General features: G+C 30.6%; 2 protein-coding genes across 2 annotated transcripts in view; one reads left to right on the plus strand and one right to left on the minus strand.

The window, feature by feature from the left end:
- Nucleotides 1-3164, minus strand: part of LOC145187391 (superkiller complex protein 3-like) — a 24861-nt gene extending 21697 nt beyond the window's left edge. The window contains exons 1-3 of the mRNA XM_090081161.1: nucleotides 3027-3164; nucleotides 2592-2735; nucleotides 1495-1586 (exon numbers count right to left, since the gene is read on the minus strand). Of these exons, the coding sequence (XP_089937287.1) occupies nucleotides 1495-1586; nucleotides 2592-2735; nucleotides 3027-3110 (320 nt within the window). The 5' untranslated portion in view covers nucleotides 3111-3164. The remainder of the gene's footprint in view (nucleotides 1-1494; nucleotides 1587-2591; nucleotides 2736-3026) is intronic.
- Nucleotides 3165-5989: 2825 nt separating this feature from the next.
- Nucleotides 5990-8738, plus strand: LOC149893268 (uncharacterized). The gene has a single exon (XM_090072381.1). The coding sequence runs from the start codon at nucleotides 6097-6099 to the stop codon at nucleotides 8593-8595; it is 2499 nt and encodes an 832-aa protein (XP_089928507.1). The 5' UTR covers nucleotides 5990-6096; the 3' UTR covers nucleotides 8596-8738.
- Nucleotides 8739-10791: the final 2053 nt, after the last annotated feature.

Raw genomic sequence — 10791 nt, forward strand, 5'->3', positions numbered from 1 at the left:
GTATTACTCTTTTAAGAACTTCATATCGATGAATATTTTAAAAACTTAATTAGTATTCAAAGTTTCTGTAGACTTTTTTCAATATTTTCTTCATACTCAATCTCATTCTCCGAAAAGTCAAACAGAAACTCTCCTTCAGTCTCTCCATCAGTTTCTGTTTCTGTTTCTGTTTCAGTTTCTTTGTTCAGAATTTCGCGACAATTTTTTTTAGCATATATCAAATCACAAACACTCAAATGAATTGAATGATTCTGGCAGATTTGATGTGGAAACTTAAATATGGTACTCAAATTCATCATCCAGCTACAGCCATCCATAGTTTTACCTGCAACATCTTCATCATCTATACCAAATTCTTTTAATTATTGCATTATCAAAATGTTAAATGTTTTGGCATAACTAGAAGATGGCAACTTCACCATTTCTAAACAATATGTTCGGTCGTGATGAACATTTAAATTGTAATATCTTCTACCTCAATTGTTACACCATTTGTCACCTGTTAGTCCAAATGTTTCTCCTTTTGCTTTCAAGTATGTTTTATCATATGGTTTTGAATAGAACAAGCTTTTTTTTTGAGGTTTTTTCCACCACCACCACCTGTCCCACTGTGCATTACTAATTACTTTGCGATGTAAATTAGTGTTGATATTGAACAAAGAGAACACTTATATTTTGAAAACAACATGAACTATTGTAAAAGCAGCGTAGAAATAAAATAAGAATTTAATTATTTTACAAGTAAAAGTTGATATTTTCTAAAAACCTCGTTGAAGTTCTGTCGAGGTTTCTCGATTTCTCTCAAACTCAGAAACTCCGAAAAACCAAGAAAAATCTGACGAGACTGAGTTCCGAATGGATCCATAGGCTATGCACCAATTTGATGCAAAAATATATTCCTCCAACTATGTGTTTATGATCATTTTGCACTCAGTTTGATAAATTAGAAAATCAGAAACTTTGTTGGAAAATGATGGACGACAAGTTGACAATCACCCTAAGTGCACTGCTTAGGGTAACTGTCATCTTGAAACAAAAGTAGATTAATTTTTCAGAAAAAATTTTAGTATAACTTTAGCATGATTTTCGCATAGTTTTAGCATAGTGTTATTGAATGTATACAATAAAATTTTTGGCTGGTAAGGCTCATTTTTATGAACTTGATGCAATTTAATGATTTTATTCTTAAAGAGTAGTAGTTTGTTTATACAATTTTAAAGAATAATTAAAATTATTTTGAGTGCAAATGCAGTTTATACAAAAGATAATCATATTTCTAGTTGTGAATCACAACTATATGTATACAGATAATCGATAACAGTATCAATATGTCATCAAATATAATGGTGAAAAAATAAATATAAAATGGTATAAAACCAATAGTGGAACAAAACTAATTGACAGTTGGCTGACTATTACAAAATAAATTGACAGTTGGCTGACTATTATTGACAGTTGGCTGACTATTAAGATCTCATATCTTTAAATGATTACCTGATATGATTGTTTAAAAGAGCAATATATGACTCAACCAACTCTTGACTCCATTCAACAACTTGTGATTTTTCCAAACAAGAGCACAAACCCTGTATAGTAAACAAAAGGAATATAAATTCAGTGAACCAATTATGTGGTTTGCTACAACTTATCTATTAGTACAACTATATACTTAGATTGTCTTTATTTTTTTTATATACACCACCTTTGATACTTATTCAAATAATACTACTTTTCAAAATTTTCAATTTTTTACTTTTTTTTAAGGAAAATTAAAAAAGAAAATCATGTTAAATATATTTTCTTATTCTAGTGGTAATAACCATTTTACAAAGTTGTAACATTCTCCATAAAAAATATCCCAATTTTTGAAAGTCTTTTTTATGCCTTTTTAACTTTGTTTTGGGGACAATGAAGTGGTTTTCTTGTGGCTATTCAACCACTAAGCTTTGCACCCATCAATCACTTCTTTACAGTTGTCACAGATACCAGATCTTATTGGGAACTATTCATATAAAATTCCTAAGGAAGTTAAAACCTATTTCTTTTACTAATGGTCGTGACTCTTCTGTCTTCAGAAGTAGATATGATTTGCTGACCTCTTCTTGCTTTCTTACAATATCCTATATAATTGATTTTTTTTGCAATTTGTTTTATTGAACATTTTTCTTACCACAATTTAAATATTTCCAATTTCTTTTTCTACTGATAACTTACTTTTTCTTACCACTAACAAAAAAGAACAAAATTGCAACTACTATTGAACTTCACTTGAAACTATTTCATGACCACATTTAAAAAAAAAAAAATGAAGGTATTGTTAAATTTTTTTGTGTGTAGATTTATTAATGTTTATTGGAATAGCATCTGTAGGTAAAGAAACTGTAAACACCTACTTGAGATATGATTATACTGTAAAGAATTTTAGATACATTAGATTTATAAAAATAGATAAAAACACATATAACCAGTTTTAAATGATTTTTGATTTATTTGTCAATACTAAACTATTTAACCTTAAATGTAGATAAACAAATACATATAAGTATTTATAATGAAATGTATATTTTTATTTAAATAAAATTTTATTTAACCTGCCATGCTAGAGGTTGCTTGTCATTTAGCCCAATAGCTTTTCTATAAGCTTTTTTTGCTTGCTCATACTGTTTTAATTCTGTGGCACTAACACCAAAAAAGACCAAACCATTGTAGTTGTCTTTGTCTAGTTTTAAAACATTCTAAAAATAGTGATGCAATCATATAACAAGGGTGATTACTTATGTAGTTACACAGATTTTTTTTTTAACTATATTACTCTTGACATTTTATTATGAATAAAAACTTTTAGTTTTTAAAGATAATAAGAAGACTACTAAATAAGTCAGATACTATTATGCTAATACTCTCCCTTTTCGTCCAATGTTTTTTTGCTAGATTATGTTAATAATCTTTTTTATTAGTTTAGATTTAAAAAAGATATCAGTAAAAAAAAAAAAAATTGTAATAAATTAGTAATAAAATAAATTTACTTTACTGTGAACCAACGCTTCATTGTAATCTTTTTTGTTTAAGGATTCTCTTGCTAACTTTAATTCAGTTTTTAAGTCAGCCATTTCTTTACTTTACATAAAAAAGAAAGACACTATAGATAAGTGTCCATAAATACACCATATATATATATATATATATATATATATATATATATATATATATATATATATATATATATATATATATATATATATATATATATATATATATATATATATATATATATATATATATATATATATATATATATGGTGTATGTCAGGGCAATAGCCCCACAATATTCATGAACCTAAATAAAAAGATTTAAGACTTTAAAAACTACTTAATTAATTGTTGTTTTTTTTCTAGAATGTTAAGACATTTGCATTTTTGGGCCGATTGGGGAGGTAGAGGAAGAGTTTACTACCTAGAACTCTAAAGCGTAGCATAGGAAAACAATTTTGATTAACACTCTATGTGTCGCTGTGTATATTCAATAAAACATTAAAAAATACAATGGACATATTATAAGGGGGATCAAAACTAATAGTTATTTTCTTAGTATGAAGTCATAGCAGTATTTTCAAATTTTTCATCAAAATATATTTTCATAGTAGAAAATTTTATGCAGTGCAACTTAACTTTAGAGGAAATAACAAATACTCGATTAGTTTATTAATCCGGTCAAAGTACTGTTAGAGATATTCTGCATCACAGTAAACATAGCCAGTAAATATTACCGACAGTATCTTTAAAAAAGTCATATCTTCTAATGTTTATTACGGGTTTTTCATATTTTACTGACAATCAATACTATGACACTCAACTCTCAGGTGGATACATATAACTTTAATGGTACAAATATTATAAAAGGGGCGGGATTCAGACAACTGTGAAGCCGAATTTCGGGGGAAAACCCCAATCGCTTTCCCACCACCTTCTACCCTTTTATTTTTGTATGCCATCTTTCTTTTTGTACAACATTTCCCCCTCTTATTAAATTAAATATCGTTAGTCGAGAGTAGAGCATCCCGCCATTGGAAATTGCGTAAATGCGTAAATTCCGATGTGAGAAATAGTTTTTAAAGGTGACTCCGATGTGATTTAATCTTTTTATTTTCCGATATTTTCCGATGGTTTGTGGTGGCTTGCAAAATTTTGCTGTAATTTTGCGAAAACTTCGTAATTATAGATAAATACATCGGAAATACCACAATATTACGAGTTTACACTTTAAATACGATTGATTGTGAAATTACGCGAAAATATCGTACGATAATGCGTAAATCTCGAAATATATCGGAGAGTGCGTGAAATTCTCCCCATCGGCCTCGGACTACATCGCACCTCCGATGTGATACCATTCCTCACCATCGCATCACATCGGAGTCACCTTTATAAATTATTTCTCACATCGGAATTTACGCATTTACTCAATTTCTGATGGCAGGATGCTCTAGTCGAGAGGTAAAAGCTTCTCATTTTTTATTATGTAAGTTCATCGACAAAACTAGTAAATAATATAAAAACTCTTCACTTGAAAACCAAATTAAAGGATTTACTTTAACGACTTATTTTTTGTATTTTCTATTGGTTACAAAACACTATTCCTGGGTATCTTTTGAAATAGGTAGCGTTTGCTTACTTTCTTAAGCCCTTTTTTGGATCATTTCATTCCAACTTTAATCAAATTAATGCGCAGATTATTAATTTTTTTTTTTTTCCATATTTTTGGATTGGTGAATCCAAAAATATGGAAAATAAAATCAAGTTTAATCTTGTTAAGTCAATAAAAAATACCTTAAATACCGTAATAAAAAAATATCACTTAAACTTAAACTTAAACTATATTTGCAAAGATTTCTTGTTAAAAGCCATTAAATACAAGGAAACTACGTAACATCAATTTCTTTTACCACTTTACACAATTGCTTCCGTGCAATGAAATTACAGGTTGTTAAATTAGAAACATTCCTAATATTAAGTATACACCTTTTGGGATGTCTGCTCCATCAGACTGAACTGCCACTGTGACACACTATTTCAGAAGTAGACAGAGACCCAAATGATTGCAACAAACTCTTTACGAACAACCGTTAGTTCAATCACCACACATGTAGTTGAGGATAGAGTTGTATGTGAATAGTGTAAGAAAGAAAAATTTAAAAAATGACGATTATCAAAAAACGTACTGAAGGAGACTCAATTATCCTGTCGAGTCCAATCAAGGATATCTCATAAAAAATTGAGTTTTTGCTTATTGTTTTTTAGTTCTCAAGTAAAATCTTATGAAATGGCATGCTTAAATATTTGAAAATATAAAACCGCAAGCAAAACCGCAATACTTTGGTTTGAAATTACTATCAGGATATGCTTTGGTGTCACTTAGCAAAATTAATTAAATATTTCCAATCACCGGAGTTCATAAACAGCCTGCATTGACAATTAAACCATTTGTCAAAAATTGATTTATTATTTAATATTGCATGTTTATTTGTTTTGTTCATGTATTTATGTATATATATTTAACATATTTTTGTCTTGTTATTCAAATCTTGTTTTGACTGGTTTGTGGACATTACCTGTGTTGATAAGTCCTACCTTCCTGTAAAACCGTCTCTTTTAAATAAACTTTGTGTTTATGGGAATAAACTTTGTCTGCCGTCTCTGTAACCTGTTAAATTCTTTATTCAATTGACTGCCCATGAGAAAACTCATAGGCTGAAACATAGCCCGCTTTACTTCTTCGGTTGTCATAGCACAGGTAAGAACAGCCTCAATGGAGTTCGCAAACTTCAACAATAAAATCCATAATTATTTCAAGTTTAAATCCTTACCTTCTAACTCTTATTTTGAGACCCAAACTCTGCAAAATATATTAACAGTTGACAACCATCTGGAATGATTAACTGGACCAAGTTTAAGTAAAGCCAAATCTTTGGGTATACTTCAAGGCGATACTTATTACAGGCCTTCCCGTCGCGAATCCGTATTTTTGACTGGGGGCGGACAATGTTACGGAAAGTTTAGTCTTAAAACTTCGATTTGAGAGCAGTTGATAGTCACAAAATGGTTAAAAAGTGCTGTATTCCTGGATGTAGAGGAAACTATGACACTAAAAATAAAGTACGAGTTTATAGGCTTCCCTCGAATGAAGAAGAACGAAATCGTTGGATAAATTCAATTCCAAGAAGTAATTTTCCAAATAAGCCAGATACTGTTGTCTGTGAAAGACATTTTCCAGAAAATTTTTTAAAAGCTCGTGTCAATGGGAAAGATAGACCAATCGAACCTCCTTCAATTTTTCCTAATATTCCATCAAGTATTATACCAACTCAACCTTTAAAACCAAGGTCCACTACTAAAGTGTTGTCTTCTATCAGAAATGAAAAGTGTGATGAGTTGTCACAATATTTAAAAAGTGATTTGTTTACATTCATTTCTTTATGTGAAGATATTAAAAATCATAAATTTGTTTGTCCTGTAACAACTTTTGTTGTAAATGAAGTTTTGCACATCCAATCAAATTCCTTTTATGTTAACTGTATACCTATGTTTGCTGTTCATATCTCAAGCAATTTTAAATTTGAAAGTTTTCATGCTGGTGTTCGTTGCTTTATTTCTTCATTATCTAAAAACCATATTACCACTCTTGATTGTTGGTCAAGAGTGGAAGAAACAATTCGCTATCTGAACAACATTGAAGTTGATCATCAAAGATTGATATTACAAGATCATATTGCATCTATGAATGCATCAGAAGTAGGTAAAAAAATTTATAGTATAGAAACAATCATCAGATCGTATTCTTATTTTTCAACATCTCGAAGTCTATACAATCAGTTAAGAAAAGATTTTAAACTTCCGAGTGTAAAAACACTGACAAAAATTACATCTAGGACAAAGAATGTTTCAGATATTAGTTTTATCAGCACTGTATTTTCAAATATAGAGGAGAATCAGAGAAATTGTATAATACTGGTAGATGAGGTTTATGTAAAGTCTCTTCTTCTCTACCATGGTGGTTCTCTATTTGGAAAAGCTGAAAATAATCCTGAGTTGTTAGCAAATACTGTTTTGGGTATCATGGTTAAATGTTTAAAAGGTGGACCATCTTTTTTGTGCAAAATGATACCTGTCTGTCATTTGGATGCTTCTTTTTTGTTTGAGCAAGTATGCTATGTTATTAATTCAATCAAGTCTAGCAATGGAAAAGTTATTTCAGTTATTTGTGATGGAAATCGAACAAATCAAGCTTTTTTTAATTTATTTGAGAGAGTTGAAGAAAAACCTTGGTTAACAAAATGTGGGATTTTTCTACTTTTTGATTATGTTCATCTACTAAAAAGTATCAGAAATAACTGGATAACAGAAAAAACACAGGAATTGCATTTTGAAAAAAATCAAAATATGACTGCTAAATGGAGTGACCTTAAATGTTTATTTGATTTTGAGAAAGATCAGCTAATTAAATTATCTAGACTAAATTTTGTAGCTATACATCCAAAACCTATTGAAAGACAAAATGTTTCACACTGTTTAAAAGTGTTTTGTGATGAAACTATAGCTGCTCTCAAAACTTATTCAAAAGTTATCCACCCTTGTAATATGAATGAAACCATTTGTTTTTTAGAAAAAGTTACTAAATTCTGGAAAATAGTTAGTGTAAAAGAAATTTATGGCGACACTCGATTTTTAGATTCTCGTAAAAGAGTTATTTTGGAAGAACTAGACATGAATTTGCAATATTTACTTGATTTCGGGGATATGGCTCTTAAAATGAGTGGTAAACAAGGGTGTAGAATAAAATCCTTAACTAGAGATACAGGTACTTCAATTTGGCATACTTGTTATGGGTTAGTAGAGATGTGTAAATATTTGTTAAAAAACAATTTCATTTATGTTATGTTAGGAGAGTTCTCAACAGATTATATTGAAAAAGCATTCAGTAAGTTTAGACAAGGTTCAGGCGGAACATATTTTATAACTGTTCAAAATGTTGTTGAAAAATTAAACATTGAAAAAGCTAAACTGTTATTGGAATTAAAAGTTGATGTTTCAGATTACACTACTGATATTGAGCATTTATGTCAAAAATGTGGCTATTTTAGAAGTGAAGAATCTTGTGATATAATTAATCAATTGCCTGAACTAGAAGCATCTTTGCCACTGAGTACAAAAATGGCTCTGTTTTATATTGCAGGCTATGTTACAAGAAAAGATGATGTCAGTGAAAATGAATTGTTGACTGACACTGCATTTTATTTTCAGTTGTATGGAGACTACACAAAAACTATGGACAGAGGTGGATTGAGGGTACCTCTGGATTGCTGTGTTCAGTGGGTTTTTTTTTGTTACATTATTTTTGAAATTGAGAAAAAAATGACATGCAGAAAGTCGTTGTGCAATATATTTATGATGATATCAGATATTTATAACTTAAACATGCTAAAGAAACATGGTGTTATATTGTCAAACATATTTCTTAAAAATTATTGTTTGTTTATTTCACCTAAATCCTCTAAAGAACCTGCATTAAAGGTTTTAAAATTATCTGTAAAACATTAAAAAGTATTGCTATGTACATTTTTCATAACAATTTCTAATATTTGATGATTATTTTAATAGCTTTTTTTGCATTATTTTAAAGGTTGTTTATTTTTCTTTTGTGATTTCGTTTTTAAATAAAACTCATTCATTATTCTGAAAAATGTTGTTTTTCATTACTTCTTGTTTTATTAAAATTTTATGACATTTAATAAAACTGCATTAGACACTTTGTGCATTGGAACAGTTCCTTTTAAATTTAATAAATTAACTGAAAATAATGTAGCTCGCATATTTTTTCAGCCATTTTTTATATTTTCCGTAAGATTGTCCGCCCCCAGTTAAAAATACGGATTCGCGACGGGAAGGCCTGTAATAAGTATCGCCATGGTATACTTCCATTTCTAATAGCAGAGACCATTTTGCAACCATAAATCCGATCACTGGATAGATCTTTTATTACTTCGTCCTTTAATGTAATATGAGAATTTCAAATATAAATTTTTTAAACGGATGGATTAACTTCTAGAGCAGCTGGGTCGCTTAATAGTTTTCCATTACTGCCGAATAATATGTTGTTGTTCAAAGCCGCCCTATTAAGTGTGGATATCAGATGTCTCAGGGAAAGTTCATTTGTATGGAGTGCAAAAACCAGCCTGTTCAACTTTCTTTCTAACTTTATTTCCAGCCAATACATACTCCGCCTAAACATCCTGTGTTGACATTAAGAGAATCGTCGCAATTTCTTACGTCTGTAGATCTGGAGTGTTATATAGCTTAAATAAATTTACAGCTAATGCGAAAAGTCGCAAGTTGGCAAATGTTGCCAACTAGCCCTGGTACTACACTGAAAGATAAATTAGTTAAGTGGGAAGGTTCCTTGTGAATTTTGGGAATTTCTGGTGGAAAATTCCAAAGTTAAACGCAGTGTGTCAATTTACCCCTGTAGCCAACTAGCCCCAGTTAGAGATGGGAAACGAACCGAACCCGAACCGAACGCACCGAACTAGAACCTTATCTACGATAGAACCGAACCGAACCCGAACTTTAGTTGTTACCAAACCGAACCGAACCCAAACTTTAAAACTGTTGGGAGCGAACCGAATCAAACCAACTGTCCTTACCCTAACCAAGCCAAATAGAGGTTTAAAAAAGTGAAAATTTTGCAATTCGCACATGATTACAATACATAACATAATACATAACCTAATGGAAGGCATACCGCGAGTTTAGAATTATTTTGTTCTATCTCTCATTTTAAGTGTTGGGAGAAAATGAGTAAGTAATTTTAGTAAGTAATAATTACTTTTAAAATGTATATTATTTTTTAAATTTTTTTCCAAATAACTTGTTTAAATCAAAATTATTTAAAGCACAAGTTATTATTTATTTAAAAACTAAGCTAAAATTTTAAGTAATTTTTACTTTTAGAAAGAAATCAAAAACTTTAATGATTGCAGTCATTCAGATCAGCTGCCTCCCTCAAAGAAGAATAAAGTTGACCCTGAATCGTATGATTTGCTGGCAGACTTTAAAGCAGCTGCCACTCCATTGTCTATGGCCGACAGTAATGACTCAAGACATGAATTTGACAAATACTTGGCACTGCCCGTGACAGCGTGTGATGCATTACAATTCTGGAAAGACAATGACCGTGAACATAAGCTTCCGACGATGGCATTGATTGGTAGAAAGTCGTTGGCTATTCCTGCTGCAAGTACTCCCAGTAAAAGAGTGTTTTCAGTGTGTGGGGTGACGATGAGTGAGCGTAGTGCTCGCCTAAATCCTGAAACATTGGAAATGCTGATATTTCTCAAATACAACATGCAGCCCTGATTACTAGACTGACAGTTACTTAAGCTACCATTATCTGTGTTCATAAAGTTACTGCTTTAATGTTTTGTGCACTTTAATTGCAGCTATTAACATCTGCATTGTTTTTTGAACTTTTGAAGTTGCAGTATAAAAGCATTGCAAATTATTTCAAATTATTTGCAATGCTTTAGCTACTTAATATTACTTTAATTTATTTGTGTTTTATCATTGTGGATGTAAACCTTTGTAACTAATAAAAAAAACAGTTGTGTTGATGCCGAACCGAACCGAACCCTAGCTGTGCTTAAGACCGAACTGAACCGAACTCGAACATTAGATATAACCGAACCGAACCGGACCCGAACTTTAAAAAAAGGGTTCGGTTCCCATCTCTAGCCCCAG

The sequence above is a fragment of the Hydra viridissima genome, unplaced genomic scaffold (assembly GCF_058129835.1).
Source record: "Hydra viridissima isolate aposymbiotic clone 2 unplaced genomic scaffold, HvirCarnegie_v1 scaffold_1, whole genome shotgun sequence".
NCBI classification, from domain to species: Eukaryota; Metazoa; Cnidaria; class Hydrozoa; order Anthoathecata; family Hydridae; genus Hydra; species Hydra viridissima.

Excerpts from the sequence above, each read along its gene's own strand:
- LOC149893268 (XM_090072381.1), top strand. The coding sequence starts at position 6,097 with ATGGTTAAAAAGTGCTGTATTCCTGGATGTAGAGGAAACTATGACACT.